The 15,256-nt window shown below is 43.2% G+C and overlaps 2 protein-coding genes and 1 long non-coding RNA gene across 6 annotated transcripts; 2 read left to right on the forward strand and 1 right to left on the reverse strand.

The window, feature by feature from the left end:
• Positions 1-1,183: 1,183 nt before the first annotated feature.
• Positions 1,184-7,617, forward strand: LOC148354577 (glycine-N-acyltransferase-like protein 3). 4 transcript variants are annotated; one of them, XM_088351798.1, is made up of 6 exons: positions 1,184-1,238; positions 2,280-2,406; positions 2,467-2,574; positions 2,646-2,766; positions 3,492-3,624; positions 5,632-7,617. In XM_088351798.1, exons 2-6 carry the CDS (start codon positions 2,332-2,334, stop codon positions 6,062-6,064), a joined length of 870 nt encoding a protein of 289 aa, XP_088207924.1. In that variant the 5' UTR covers positions 1,184-1,238; positions 2,280-2,331; the 3' UTR covers positions 6,065-7,617. The 4 variants fall into 4 exon arrangements, with proteins under 4 accessions (XP_088207924.1, XP_088207923.1, XP_088207925.1 ...); XM_088351797.1 differs by having other exon boundaries at positions 1,207-1,238; positions 2,202-2,406; XM_088351799.1 differs by having other exon boundaries at positions 1,212-1,238; positions 2,283-2,406.
• Positions 7,618-7,861: 244 nt separating this feature from the next.
• mgme1 (mitochondrial genome maintenance exonuclease 1) lies at positions 7,862-14,096 on the reverse strand. Its single transcript, XM_088351795.1, has 5 exons — positions 13,381-14,096; positions 12,593-12,909; positions 11,095-11,311; positions 9,759-9,891; positions 7,862-9,110 (listed from the first exon to the last, which is right to left on the reverse strand). Exons 1-5 carry the CDS (start codon positions 13,551-13,553, stop codon positions 8,946-8,948), a joined length of 1,005 nt encoding a protein of 334 aa, XP_088207921.1. The 5' UTR covers positions 13,554-14,096; the 3' UTR covers positions 7,862-8,945.
• Positions 11,671-14,285, forward strand: LOC148354579 (uncharacterized). Its single transcript, XR_015852546.1, has 3 exons — positions 11,671-12,024; positions 12,323-12,458; positions 12,660-14,285. It is a non-coding gene; the product is annotated as an uncharacterized LOC148354579 (long non-coding RNA).
• The last annotated feature ends 971 nt before the right edge of the window (positions 14,286-15,256 follow it).

Here is a 15,256-nt window from a genome sequence, read left to right on the forward strand (position 1 = left end):
GGAAACGGTGCCCCTACCGCTCGGGCGCTTAAGGACCAACCGAGAAATAAAAAACGAGAAAAAAAGGGGGGATCCCTTTCTTCAACATATTACAAATAATCGTGTCATATTATGCACAAACTTAAGACACGTATTTTTATGGGCATTTCTCGGTGGCGGCAGTCGTCAGGAGGTAGAGCGCTCGTCTCGGGATCGAGAGATGGCAGCCGGAATCCCGGCTCCTCCTTGTTACATGTGGAAGTGTCCTGGGGCAAGACACTGAACCCCTAATGCCCCCAATAAGCGCCTTACATGCCTGCACGGCCGCTATTGGGAAATGTGAAGCACATTGTAAAGCGCTTTGGGAAGTCTTCATGGACTTGAAAAGCGCTGTAGAAATGCACCTCACCTCATCAATAGAGAATCCAGTGACTTTTAAGTAAGGATACTTCAACTTTTACAGCCTACAAGCGAGCTACTCTTCCAAAATCCCCTCCAACCCTTTTATTTTGACACATTTCAGCGGTTAGGGTTAGAATGTCGCGTCTGGTCACAATGCTTTTCTAATTTCATTGAGTCCACGTAGAAAAACAAATGGTAGTGCGTGTGTTGGATTTACTAGCACGTGCATCCATTTGTTGACATTTCTTTTGGATCCATAATCCTGATCGTAATGAATCAACCGCAAATTCGATATCTTCAAAGAAAAACAGCGTGTCGAGTTTTCTCTTCAGAGGATTAGAGACGGATTAAAACTCAATTTGATGGTAAACCTATTGCGTCCTCTGCCGGTGGATTTGGCTGCTGCCTTCAATACCCAAAAAAAGGAATGGGAAACGGTCTGCATTTCTCTAGCGCTTTTCAAGTCAAAGAAGACCTCCCAAAGCGCTTTACGATGTGCTTCACACTCACACACTGATAGCAGCGTCAGCCATGCCAGAGGTCTCCCCCGTCAATTGTTTATCCAAACTGTTGATTTTCAAAGTGGCATAACCTTGTTTATGATGCTCAGTGGGAAGAAGTGGAAAATGTCCATCGATCAAACAATGAGTCGTGTTTTTATAAAAGGACACAAATGAACCATTCTATAAAATCTAAACCCCGCAATGTGCGCGTAAAAGGTTTATTCCTCAAAAAGCAGTTTGCATCGTACTTATAGTTCGGTTGACGTTAGAAGCTATTCATTTGAAAAAAATCCATCTTGTGTTGTTTCCTGTGTTGACGTCACTTCCCGCGCCTCCTTCCCGGACTGTTGATGGGTAAGCCAAAAACAGTCAAATGTGACGTACAAAACCCTCATTTCTTTCTTTTTCATTTTGCGAAAGTTTTGAATTGATCATACGGATGAAACAAACGTCAACATTTGTCGAAAACGGAAGGCATTGTTCATGAAGGGAAAGCAAATTGTTGCCATTGTCGGATTTTGGTTGGATGCTACGGCAAAAGCATGAGGACAAACTCACTTTTCTCAACTCACGTTTTACAGCACACTTTGTCGACTTAAAACTTTGATTTATTATTTATTTGGAAAAATACTGCTACCCCAAAAATGTCTCTATTTATATTAGCCCTCGTGTCGTCCTCGTTTTTTCTGTATACACCCCGTGCATTCCGGGCAGTGTTGGGCACGTCACTTTAATAAAGTCACGAGTTCTAGTTACTCAGAACTTCTTCCCCAAAAAGTTAACCGAGTTACTCTAAATTAAAAGTCACCAGGGAGAAAAACCATTTCCATTTCTTTAAAAAGAAGTTGCTTTTCTGAGCAGTGTTGCAGCCAGGCAGTTCATATTTATTGCAGCGACACATTTCTCTTCCGCTTGAAGTCTAGCATAGTCAAACTATAAACAATAGCATCAAATAAAAATCATCAGTAAATAATGGAGTGAGTTGAAGACATTTCATCTAACTCTCACAACCCAAGACAACCGGTCAAGCAGACATGGCCTACTGCACTTCAATTATTTTGTTCACAACAAAAGTCAATTGTCTTTTTTTTTCTCTCTTTTCTGCCTTTCTTTCTTTGTTCTCTCTTCTTTTTCTTTCTCTTTGTTTCTCTCATCTCTCACTTTTTTGTCTTTTATTGTTCTTTGTTTATCTCTTCTTTCAATTTTTTCCTCTCTTCTTTCTTTTTGTTTCTCTCTCTCTTTTCTTGGTCTTTCTCTCCTCGTTTCCCTCTTGTCTTTTTCTCTCTCAATTGTTTCTCCTTTCTTGGTTTTTCTCAGTTTCTCTCGCTCTTTCTCTCCGTTTCCGCGCGTCTCGCTGCGTTTCACGTGAATGATTAATCTTCGCACGGGTTTGAGGAGGTCCAAAGGGCCGACGGACTCAAAAGTTTCCCGAGCGGGTCGATACGAAATGAAGATCCTCCAAAAAGAAGAGCTGGCGGTGGCCGAGAGCGCTTTGAGGCAACATTTCCCCAAAAGTCTTCAGGTAAAAAGAAGATCTTTTTGTCTTTCCTCCGCTAAGCGGGACTTGCTCTTTTGCGTGCAGCTCTTCGGTTACGTCTTGGCTTGCAACCGAAACAAAGCGGAGGCTTTGGAGTTTGCGGTGGATTCTTGGCCCGCTTTCGACATCATCCTTTGCTCCTCCCCATCGCCGGTCGGTTCCCAACAGGTTTCGGCGTTTGCCGCCGCTTCGGCTCTTTTCAGGCGTCTCTTTTGATTTTGCAGGAGGAGAAAGCCTCCCGAGGCGGCAAAAGAGTCACCTTCTTCTGCCGGGACCAAAAGCTTTTCAGGAAAATGATCTTAGAAGAGGACGCCATCGATTGGAGCGCTCCCTTTATTCTCGGAGGTTTGTTGGCCTCGAAACGATAGCTTTTAGCCAGATGAACGGTCAATTCTGCACCACAAATCGGCTTTTGTGATATAGGTTTCATATATAAGGCACATAAAAGCTAAGCCCGTTTCAAAAAAAGGAATTGATTTCAGAGAACAAGATTGACATCTGGTTTCACCTCACCACGAAAATTCAGTTTAGCCACTAACAGTTCACATGTCAGCCACAAGAGGGCACTCCTGAACGCCTATGTTTTTCAAAGGCAGAATAGTTAACGCAGTTTCATTTCGTTGTAACTATGCATTTCCAATTTTATCCACCGTCTTTTCCACACTATAAAGCGCATTGGATTATAAGGGTTGTTTAAAAACAAATACATTTGAAGTAAGATCATTTATTTCAGTGAACATCAATTACCATGTTGAGAACTGGTTTCACCTCGCCACTGAAATTCCTTTTAACAACTAACAGTTCACATGTCCACCACAAGAGGGCACTCCAAGACCCCCTCTATGTCCGTCAAAGGTAGAACAGTTACTCGATGCGGTATGGTTTGATCGTAACTCTGCATTTCCAATTGTATCCACCGTATTTTCCGGCATCTGAGGTGCACCCTTTAAATACCTGATCCATTTGGGGTATTTGGGTGCAGAAATGACGGTACTCGGCCGAGCGAAATGATATTTGATAGCGTTATTGATTTGAGAATGCAAACCAACAGATTTTGACTCTTATTGCAGGCTACGACAGTCGTCATACTCCGTTGCTGAAGGAAATTTCGAGCCAGAGAGATATGAGGCTTCAAAATCGGGCTCGCGCACATCTTCTTTATCTTCCGGATGGAAGCCGGCTGGTCACGCCCACCTTCCACAGGTTAGCCCTTCTGACGATTGCATGTCCCACCCTGACTATCAGATCACCGCATTTTGAAAGACATTTTATTCTTCTATCTGTGTCGTCGGAAGCTAGTGACGAGAATTGCGGCTCTTTATAAAGAAGCACCTCTCTCGGCTCCCAAACGGTACTTGGGATCGTGGGAGTGGCTTTAATCAGTAAATTACTGATCATAATGTTCCATTATGCGTGAAATGAATTGATCATTGAAGAACCCATCTATACAATCTCCACAATTAGTGATGGAAATTCCAGCTCTTTTTCGAAAAGCGTCTCTTTTGGCTCAGCTCGCTAAAAAGAATCGTCTCTTTCGGCTCCCAAACGGTATTGCAGAATTTTGTAATTGTTTTAATTTGTATATGAGAAATTACGATGTAATGTTATGCACAAAATGTAGAAATATTTGAAAAATGTACGATACCATCGCAGCATTTAGTGATGGGAATAAGGGCTCTCTTTAGAGAAGTGACTCCTTTCGCTCAGCTCACTAAAGAGACAACTATTTGGGCTCCCAAACAGCTCTTCAGACTGTTTTAGCAGCTTAAATTCGTATATTAGGAAGTATTATGTAACATTTGAAATAATTGAAACATGTATTATACGATGCCAGCTCTCTTAAGAGAAGCAGCTCTTTTGGATCAGCTCACTAAAAAAGTGGCTTTTCAGATACTGTTTGTCACTTTAGTTGGAATATTACTACTACTAATGCACCAGTATGCATTCAATTGCCTATCTTACAAAAAAACCCTGTATGGTTCTTTACATCAGAATGTTGGCTCTCGAGCCTTTATGTTTGCCAACGATACGTCCCTATCTCGAAGGGAGCTGGCTCCTGTCGTTCCATAGCAAAGCACTGGTCTCTACAACTTTGTTGATGACAATGTCATTGTCCATAGACTTGAGAATTTCCCTTTCAGTGTACTTTAGCATGGGGGGCGGCTCAGGAGGTAGAGCCCTCGTCTTGGGATCAAGGGATCCCAGTTCGAATCCCGGCTCGTCCGTGTTACATGTCGATGTGTCCTTTAGGGTGGTCCTTATTTTTCGACTTTTAAAATTTCATGCTCTGACCCCTTGAATATGTTCCAATATATACAAAACGTAATTAGGCAAAGTTTCATCAAAATCAAAGGATATTTAGAGGTCGCTCAAGGCCTCTGAAATTTTGGTATGAAAAATAAGGATTTTTCGCACATTATATCAGACCTAGTGTACAAAGTTACTTGTAACTTTTCTTGTGTTACAATTATAAGCAATGGACTGAAATTGGATGTTCTAAAACGGCGTACACATAGGGTTAAGACTTCCGTTTTTTCTCGAAAATTGCCAAAATTTTACCATTTTGGGAAATTTCAAAGTCGTTGAGCTACCTCTAAATATTATCCAAATTGTTCAAAATTGCACACAGTGTGTTTTTATCGATATAAGAACATATGCGGGGGGTCAGAGCCCAATATTTCAAAAAAAAAAAATTCGACCCCCATTAAGGACCACCCTAGTGTCCTTGTGTAAGACACTGAACCCCTAACACCCCCAATAAGCAGGTTAGCGCCTTACATGGCTGCAAGGCCGCTATTGGGAAATGTGGAGCACATTGTAAAGCGCTTTGGGAAGTCATTGACTTGAAAAGCGCTATAGAAATGCAGATCATTTCATTTCAAGACAGTATGCTACTTAGGCTAGTTTTCACACATTTTAAAGCAGAGAAGCTCCGCTTACATTCAACCCGAGTACAGGAAAGGCGCAACAGGAACTTACTAGTCTTTAGTGTGTGCAGCCCTTTGAGACTTCTTGTGATTAAGGGCCAAACAAATAAACAGGACTTGACTGTCTCATTGAGCTGTTGAGTTGGCGAACGTCCCATCAGCCAACTCCTGATTGGAGGGGAGCCGGCCCACGGAGCCGTTACGTTCGCCAACGACGCACGCCGACTCCTTAGGAGTACTGCACATTTTGTACGTTTGTCTTTTTCGCCGTTTTGTGTTTCAGTGATTTCAAAGGTCAGATTTCACCTTTGGACGTCCGCCACGCACATTTGGTAAACCAAAGTTGGAAATTCGGAGGCGACCGAGCCAGCTACCGGAAAATCGTCCGTCAAATCGCCAACTTCCCTTCCTTCTGCATCACGGAGCCGGAAGGCTCCCCCGTTTCCTGGCTCCTCGTGCACGAATACCTGGCCATGGGCGCGCTCTTTACGTTGCCCCGACACAGACAAAAAGGCTACGCCGCCGTCTTGGTCTACACCATGGCCCGAAAACTCCTGGAGGAGGGTTACCCCGTCTACTGCTACGTGGAGGAAAACAACAGCGTCCCGCTGAAGATGTTTAAGAAACTGGGATTTGTGGAGGATCCTTCCTACAGGGAGATGTGGGACGATGTTGGAACGCCGCTACCAGAAGATGTTCCTTTAAACGCCGAGTAGTGCTCCATGTCCCGAAAGGAGTTTGCGTTCCTTTCTATTTTGTTCAGCTCTTTTTGAGCAGGCATTCACCTTATAGTATAGTTGACTCGGTTTTAGATTTAATTTAATTCTTTGAATTACTTTTGATAAGAATCATTTTACCAAAAGGAAAGAATACTTATAAAACCCGTTGTTGAATTTGATACTAAAAGAAAGATTTATTCAACATGGAAGTGAAATGATGGCGAGTGTCTGGGACGTGGGAAGGGAATCGGAAAGAATGTGAAATTTTGATCAAATTCATTCAGGATATTTATCTGTACGGGCTTTTCCGCTAAAGGTAACCAGCCCGCCGAGCTGAACAGCACAAAGTTTGAAAATGAAAAGCTTCACCTATTGGCCACCCATCCCATGAAACTGGGGTGGAATGCCAATGTTCAGTTCTGGCTGTGGTAACGGAAACATAGAAGGGGAAAACCTGCTCTTGAGCAGACAAAGGCATTAGTAGTCCAATTATCCGGTGGAAAGGAAAAGAAGAAGAGTCTTGGAAAAGAAAAAGGGAAAGGTCTTTCGGGTCCACAGCCAACATCAAAATCCTGGTTGCGCTGGGCTTATTTGCCTTACAGTCCTCACACTATGACCTCAAGACTGCATTGAGTCTCCGTAGAATATCAATAGAACGACAATATCTTCTCTCTTATAATCCATAACAAAAACGATTCATTGTTGGATAGAATTTTGTTGATATTTTTGTGACGGCGTGTAAAGCATACAAGACGGATGAACATTGGTGTGACCTATTCAATGTCTTTGGACGTGATCAATCAGCTTTCCCGTGCTCTGAAATTGAAAATTGGGGCGGCATTAGCTCAGGAGGTAGAGCGCTCGTCTCGGGATCAAGAGATCGCGGGTTCGATTCCCGGCTCCTCCGTGTTATATGTCCAAGTGTCCTTGGGCAAGACACTGAATCCCTAATGCCCCCGATAAGCAGGCTGCATGTGTGAGTGAATGGGTAAGCGTGAAGCACATTGTAAAGCGCTTTGGGAGCTCTTCATTGACTTGAAATGCGCTAGAGAAATGCAGACCAAAAAGAGATATTGGTTTGATGACATTTTTGTGATCTGCTCACTATTGATGTGCTTTAAACGCCTCCTGAAAGCTTTCCAGAGCTAAGAGCGGTACTTCTTCTGGCGAGTTTCATTTGGTGCTCCGTGCTCGCGTAACCAGTCCATTTTCCCGGTATCCAATCATTCAAAAGCAATTCGTCCGCTCCCGTCCTCCCAGAAGCAGCCGCGGAAACCCATAATAGCTATAAAAGGCATTGAAATTGTCATTAAGCATATAAAAAATACAGACATGCGTAAATAAGATAGGAATGAAATCAAATGCGTGTTTAGGATGTAACTAATGCGTGTGTATGCTGTGGAGGAAAGAGGGCGGGGTGACTGTCATGGCACACCTGTCAATTTATACATTTACACCGTATTTTATAGGTTTTTCACAATCGATTCACATTGTGTACTCTGTATGACAACTTTTACACGGAGGAAAAAATAAATATCAAAAAAGAAGGACCTCTTTTTGTTCATTTTGGCTCCAGTCAGGACGATCACCGGTGGCAGCATCATCGTAGATTGCTTAAGTTGTGGCGTTGTCTGACATAATCTGTCTCGCTGTGAGTAACGAGGTGCCGTGCTGTGTTTGTAAGGTTAATTATCACTTTAAATTTGCCATCATGAATAGAGGAAGAAATTGGCAGAAATCAAGAGACTTGATGCGTAAGCCCTTCCTGTAGGCTTAAAATAAAGATACTGTCACTTTAAAAGAAGGCAGAATGTGTTTATTTTTTTTCCTATAGTAGCTTGCATGCGCAAACCGGACGAACTCGTGGTCGACGGAAATCCTGACGTCGAGAGGTGCTCGTACTGAGCCTTTGCGGGTGACGTTGCCTTCCCCGGCAAAACGAGAGCCGTGACGGACGGCGAGGGGCACCCTAGCGGACGGCACTTCACCTGAAACTAAAGGCAACAACTCACTACAGAAGAATAAAAGCGCTGCTTTTTACGATGGAGATCAATTGCTGCGCGGTGGGCAAGGCTCTCAGTCCGATGTGGAACCTTACCCCTTTTGACGGAGACGGCGACGTTTATCTGCAAATCGCACGGACCGACGAGCAGCACTCGAAGCATTTCAGGATTAGCAGGTACATTAAATGTATTTCCCTAATAATTTGATGTTAAGTGGGGACAAGTCATGTCAAAGACACTCAATATAATAGGGTAGCTAGCGCTCACTAGCTAACGTTAGTGTTTAGCGTTGCCTTTTCTTACGACGTAAATGAGCCGCTCTTATTGCGATCAAGCAAGGATTCGGTAATCTTCCGAAATATCGCATATATTGAAAACTTATGGGTTCTACCATCAAACTACCAAATTATCAACGGATAAAACGGGAGACGAAAGTTGGCAAGATAAAATGCCAATTCGCCGCATGCTTTACGGTTCTATGAGATTCCTCTTATTGAGATAGCAAGTCCTTTTAGTAACGTTTGCGGGGAGGGGGACATTTTACAGCAGGGGGAATTTGTGGTAGTGTACCAGCTACGAAGAGCAGGTGTATCGGGATACTCCATTCACACACTTGTGGTACAGATGGGGTGGACTAAAGTCAGGCAGACTGGAGGATTTGGTTAGATGTGCGATTATGTCAGGAGGAATACCGTATGGGTCGGTCGTTAGTCCCACTATCCTCAGTTTCTCTGGATAGCGCTTTCCGACGAGGCGGGCCACCTGATCCGATTATAGCGCTTGGACGCGTCGTTGCCGACGGTGTTGACTAGAATAGCTTTTGCGGCCCGGTCCACCCGCGCGCCAGGGTTTACCGCCGTCCGTCACGCAAAGGCTCAATAAAGAGGAAGCACTGTGCTTTGATTCAACCTTTGTTTTTGGAATTGCTCCAAACGAAGGAGCCATTTTTGCCAATATCCGTCCATGAGTCGGCCATCCAGTTTGTGAGCGTGGGCCGGCGAGCCGTCCTTGTAAGCCACCACGATGAGGCCGTTCTCCACCTTCGCAAAAACACCAAAGAATACGAGGTACCGTCATCGTCAGCCGGCAAAAACAACACGATGTCAACGCTGCTAATCGGAACGGTCGTGGATAACAATGTAGGGAACATTGTTTAGAATGAGATTAGACGCGGCGCTCGTGGAGAAAGATGGAATCGAGACTTGGAGCTGATCAAAAGCTCGGGGCGGGGTGCTATTGGAGAGGACGCGGGGGGGGCGGAAGGCAAACATTGCCACCGTCCATCTTGGAGACCCGCCCCAGTTCTAACAATAGTGCAAACCAAATAAGTGGATGAATAAGATATGATTAGCCATTTTTTCAATGCGACTGGCAAAAGATAAAGGTCCTCTCCTTGCAACTTCTTGGCTCTTTTTTTGGAGTGTCTACTCAACTATAAACTGAACATCAGGAGGAAAATTTCTCAGCCTATTAGGGCATATTTAGCCTGACTGTCTTTTATTACCTTTACCTCCCATGTCCTATAAAATAGCAACCTGTGAGTTTCCCAGTGCTTTTGAGTCTTTATTACATCTTTCTGAGGTTTGGATCCTCTCCTGATGTCTTGGTGAGTGTCTACTAAACTAAAAGATGAAACTCAGGAGGAAAGGGCCTTGGAGCCAGTGAGTTGTTGTTTTGAGGATAAGTACCTGGTATTTGTATCTGCTGTCGCTGTTGAGAGCTCCGGCGTAGGCGGCCACCTGAAGGGGATTGTCGTAGGTGTTGTCCACAAAAGGTTTGGCTTTTTCCGACGTCTTCCAGTCGATCACGCACAGGACGCCTCTGAACAATGGCATCCTCCGATCAAAGTCACATATTTGACAAAAAGAGTCTCTTTTTGTCCATCTTAGAAATATCGCCAGAACAGTTTGCGGTGGCTGCAAAATGCTGCAGCAAGACTTTTGAGTCAAACAAAAAAGTTTGTTGATATGAGCCCAATTGTAGCCAACTCGGACTGGCTCCTTGTCCCTTAAAAATTTGTTGCTAAATGACTAAAGTTGGCTTGGACTCGATTGGTCCCGCTTGGAGGATCGAGTCCTTATGTTTGATGTCGACTGTGTTTTGTCTACTGGCGCTCTTGCAACACCCATTGCAGATGTTTAGACGAGCGCACAAACAGAACGTGGACATTCTCAGTGCACACAAGCACCTTTTTTTTTCAAGCATAATCATTGATTGGTTATAAAGGTGATTGTTCCCCCTTCACAATCAGCATATGTACTCATTTCTGCTTACAGAGCAGTGGTTCCCAAAGTGGGGTTCGCCACACCATGCCGGCGACAGAGTAATCATGAAATATTTTTCTAAAGAACAAAAAAAAACTTTCTTGTGTCTGGCTATGTCTCTCATCCTATATATCCTATTTGAGCCCAGTCCACATGAGTGATTCAGGCAACACTACGCCCTAGCCCTACAGTGCCGCCAGCTTAACAGAGGACGCGTGGTACAAGAGGCAGGAGTGGACTTGACTTCGATTGCGGTTTGTGCTTCACGAATCGTTTCAATGGAACTCCGTCATTCAGAAGTCATCGGTCAACAATTTGAGAACAAGTCAAACGGCACCTTTTGGGGCGAGCGGTTGGAACTTCTTTCGAAATCTGCCAAATCGGCTGTGGAATACTACGTTCCCCTGGTTACTACGTACAAGTGTGAGGTGGGGTTTTTAACTCTATTAGATATAATCGTTTGGAAGCCGATAATGATATGAGAATTGCCATTTCGAGTGTCGAAGCACGTTTTGATTTGCAGTGCTGCGCAAAAATAAAAAACAAGAGCTGGTGAGCCACTAAAGTTGAGTATTTCTTTGTACCAGAATGGCGTAGCGGTGTCCAGCACTGCATTCCAGGCCATAGTCGAGGTTGGGAGTTCAGGAGCTTTTTTGATCAACTGCCTGGGGTCCGGGCCCAGCTCGACTTTGGGAACCACTGTTCTAGACTTTTCTTATTTTACCAGATAAACAAGATCAACATTTAGTAAAATACTTGCCTGTAACGGGCCACGCAGTCCACGATTCCCAAATAATGGAGCTTTTCATGCTGCACGCTGCTTTCGATTGCGGCGGGCTCCCGCACGTCTTCTAGCACGTGAGCGATGCTCTTCATGTATCCGATCACATCGGCCGGATGCTCCTCTTCTCTGGGACCCCTGGACAAAATGGCTTCCTCCAGGGCCGCGTGGAAAACTTTGCCTTGCCTGAACAAATCTGAGCACAAAAACAAAAGGAATTGAGCATATGGTGGCCAGAAAACCAGTGTTAGGACGAGCACGTAACAAAGAAACACGTTTTCTTGGTGGCGAGTACTATGTTATTCATAAACTTTGTAACTCTTACTATTCTGCAGGTCCTGCATCATTCACATTGCGTCACATAAGTTTCAGTCCACAATCAGGTTACTCTGAAGGATGGGCTTGTTTAGAGTCACCTACAAAATACAACTTAATAGTGTTATGGTGGCTGCGTCTCAAGCAGAGTGCGAGGTCGCGGAATTTCTCATCATGAAGATATTCTCTATATCGTATATACTTGCGTCCAAGTCCGATTTACAACTATAAGATAAAATAATAAAATTGGGTGCTCAGCTTATATGCGCATATTCGGTTGTGTGTTACCGGGAACGAATGGTAGGCCACTCGCGGGAAAGGTGGAATGGCTTGAACAGGAACAACAAAACAATGTGAAATCAATAAAGCAATTGTAAGCACAGTATTGACGGTAAAAGAATGCAGAATTTTAGTCTTTTTTTGGGGCAAATTATTTTAGCTATACTGTACACCATGCCTGGGGAAAAGAAAGAAAAGGTCTTGAACAGTACCCAACAGTGGAGAAGATCTTCTTTGGATATGGAGTGTCTGGACTAAGTGATGCTTTGCAAGCTCTCAAGATTGCACAAGTCAAGACATGAATATTGTTCACAGGTTAGTGTACATGTTTTTTTTTATTTTATTGTGACTATTTTAAAGCAGGGGTCGGCCTCTACGCCAGTACTTACGGTAACATACCTGATCATGTATAGGTTTTCCCTAAATTTGATGCATGTTTTGATCATTTCCAACTGTGAATGCCGTAGAACCGTTCATGTATGGCTTCTTTAAAAGCCAATTTTTTAAATTTCTCCAGAAACGATTCAAAGAGAAAAATCCCTTGTTAATCTTATTTTGCAAAGCCAGAAATAGATCTGCCGTTTACATATGCCCTGCATCATTTTTGAAACAGACTTGTTGAGAAACATGGCATCGATTTCAAGCATTTTCAAGAAATTCAGGCACCGGTATGAACCCCGGGGTTTTAAATGGCTTCATAAGGAGAATCGCAAACATGAATAAGGGGAGACAATTCCTGAACTTGACAGGTACGCTGCCATTTCTAACTAGATAGTTCCTTTAAGGGTAACGCACTACTTTTTGGTCATCTGAGGAGTAACAAAGTTACTATTGAAATAAAGTAACTACCGCATAATACTCAGTAAAACTGCTGAAAACTTACTTTTGGTGTATTCTTGGAATCCCTCCTCTCCGAGCTGAGCGATCATCCTCTTTTTCCATCTCTCCAGATAGAAAAGTTGTTCGGGCGAAAGAGTGGCCTGAAGAATTTTGGTCACACTGGGCAAAGACGAGGGTCCTCGATTCCGCTCCAACGCGATCCGGACCGGAAGACCCGCCTCGGGAGCCCCCGTCTCCTGGTCCTGCAGGAAGGGATGCGGGACTTTGGGGCCCTCGGGTTCTGCTTGTCTGGCCTTGATGACCGGTCCAAAAACCAGCTCGTCTTCATCTTGGATGGCAGCCGGTGTTCGGAGAGACGCCCTGGAAGAAGGGGGGAGACGGGGACAGCAGCTACTTAAGGGACAATTGTCTCATATTTTACCACTGGATGTCGCTCTATTGTGCCCGTCAACCAAAACGAGTGCTAAAAAAACATGAGGAAGAATACCGACGAGAGTGACCAAACGGCAACATTTTTCTTCACAATTCTAGCCCAGTCTTTCACTAAGAGAGAAAAAAAGAAAAGGGGTCAAAGGGAAAGGACAATAAAAGAAATTGAACAGAAAAAAAAACAAAGCCATGTAGAAATAGGATCAAGATAACAGGAAAAAGGGTTTTAAAAAGAGTATTTGTTCATATCATTGAACTCAAAATATTTTCCTTTTAAGAATCAAGATTTTTTTGGACTGCAAGAAGGCACGAAATTATACACACTGTCCCTTTAAGACCAAGTCAGCTATCCGTATCTATTGAATGGCATTTTCGGGGCCGGGCTCGGACTTGCGACCTTACCTTTGCGGGCCGTGCGACATGACGGACTTGACGACAGACGAGTAGCGTTCACTGTCCGCATATTTGGATTTGCTTCGGGAAAAAACTCGGAAAAATGCCAAAGTGAAAGAGGTGCACTCCAGCATATGAATGGAATAAGCTCCGGCGAAATGAAAACTTTTCAACAAGTTCATTTTTTTTTCTTACTTTAGAAAACGTATTAAGTACGTATACACGCTGGAAATAGTGACGTAATACTTGCTTTTAATGCAACTTGTCCGGGCATGTTTCGTAGTGTTGACATCCGCGTATTTAATTTAACTTTCTTCTTCTAGCGTACAAATGGTTAGTGTTGTTTGCCCTTTCCCGCCACCTTGAGGTAGAAAAAAAAAAAACTATACGCTGCCTTTGTCGCGGTTGCTGGGAATTGAAGTCCTATGTGTCAAAAAAGCCATTTAAATACGCCTAAAGAAAATTTAATTACCCATAATGCTTATCGTGGGTCGAACTTACTTTAGTCTGTTGCGTTAAACGTGTCGTTATTATTATCATCGTTATTATATGTATGTGTTTATTTTTGCAGCACTGATTGTTTTCTTTAAAAGGTTTGTCTTTGTTTCGTTGTTTGTTGTCATGACAATTTTGTTTGAAATGGTGCAATGTTCAATAAAAACGCGTTAAAAGGACAAGCATGAGTTTACAAACAGTGTTCGACATTGTTACTTTCAAATTAGTTTTATTTATTTATTTATGAATCAAGACACGAGTCAAAACGAAAAAGGAGTTTCTAAATGTTATAAAGCCCGTGTGTCCGAATTCTATGATTTTATGATGATGCCTCGATTTCTGGGAGTGAAATGAAGTCAATGAAGCCATCATCCAAATTTGTTTGGTCGGTTGGTCGAATCCCTTAAGCACCCGAATGGTAGGGGGGGGGGGGGGGTTTAAGGGTTATTGATCTATCTTCGTTATTCATTATCCATTATCCGTTATCGGTCGGAACACAAATCTAGAATCTTAGGGCGCCATTTCCTGTGGTGTTTCTCGGGCAAGTACAGCCTGGTGGCGCCCATGCCTCACCAGGCCAACAATATCTATATGAGAAAAAACAACTTTGTTAACCACAATGCTCATCACAACGATAACTGACGTAAGTGCATTGTGCTAGGACTGACAGTGTCATTCACAGTGTCATAATTATCATGACTTCATTTGACTTTGTTTCATGTTTAACTGTGTTTCGCATTGATCATTTCATTAAAAACGCAAATCAACATGAAAAAAATGTGCTTGTTTTTCTGTTGTTTTGTTTTTTGCTTTATTGAACAAAAAGCATACACACTTCCATATCAACATATTGCACTGCAATGTTGCATTAACTTTAGAACCAAACGGTACAAACAGTCCAAAGGAAAATAAGTTACAAACAACAACGATAAACAACAATGCAGGATGGAAACGTTTACGCAAAGTACCAAAATATTTACAAATACTCTTAGTTTAATGGCCTTTCGGTTGGGGGAGGGCTTTACGGACAAAAATGTACAGTAGAAGTTTAAAGGCTATGAAGAAAAGATTTCTACGCTACTTATGTCTACTCGCCTTTGTATTTGCACTTGTGAATTTAGAACTGAGCTAAAATGATAACCAAATTGACAAAAGTTTCTTTAGGCTTTGATTTATATATATCTCAGTGTCATAGATTCCTAGCAAACTGTTCTTCCAAAATTGTCTGAAACCATTGTCAAAACGGTCCCTGGCCTGTTTTTGGGTGGTGGCCAAGTGGGCACCAGTCCATTCCTTAATGTTCTGTGCCCAGTTCTTCTTGCGCTCCCCTGGACTGTGTCCTGGAGAATAATCTTGGTCAGTCCTGAGGATCTTGTGATATGACTGTGCC

The sequence above is a fragment of the Urocampus carinirostris genome, chromosome 13, assembly GCF_059441175.1.
Source record: "Urocampus carinirostris isolate Australia breed hairy pipefish chromosome 13, RoL_Ucar_1.0, whole genome shotgun sequence".
Taxonomy (NCBI): Eukaryota; Metazoa; Chordata; class Actinopteri; order Syngnathiformes; family Syngnathidae; genus Urocampus; species Urocampus carinirostris.

What these genes read in the sequence shown, in the direction of transcription:
- LOC148354577 (XM_088351797.1), top strand. Translation starts at nt 2,254, where the DNA reads ATGATTAATCTTCGCACGGGTTTGAGGAGGTCCAAAGGGCCGACGGAC. An exon ending in ATTTCCCCAAAAGTCTTCAG is followed by an intron (nt 2,407 to 2,466) that starts GTAAAAAGAAGA and finishes TTTTGCGTGCAG; the next exon opens with CTCTTCGGTTACGTCTTGGC. An exon ending in TTTGCTCCTCCCCATCGCCG is followed by an intron (nt 2,575 to 2,645) that starts GTCGGTTCCCAA and finishes TTGATTTTGCAG; the next exon opens with GAGGAGAAAGCCTCCCGAGG.
- mgme1 (XM_088351795.1), bottom strand. Translation starts at nt 13,553, where the DNA reads ATGAACTTGTTGAAAAGTTTTCATTTCGCCGGAGCTTATTCCATTCAT. An exon ending in ATTCCAAGAATACACCAAAA is followed by an intron (nt 11,312 to 12,592) that starts GTAAGTTTTCAG and finishes TTTTGTGCTCAG; the next exon opens with ATTTGTTCAGGCAAGGCAAA. An exon ending in ACAGCAGATACAAATACCAG is followed by an intron (nt 9,111 to 9,758) that starts GTACTTATCCTC and finishes GTTTTTGCGAAG; the next exon opens with GTGGAGAACGGCCTCATCGT.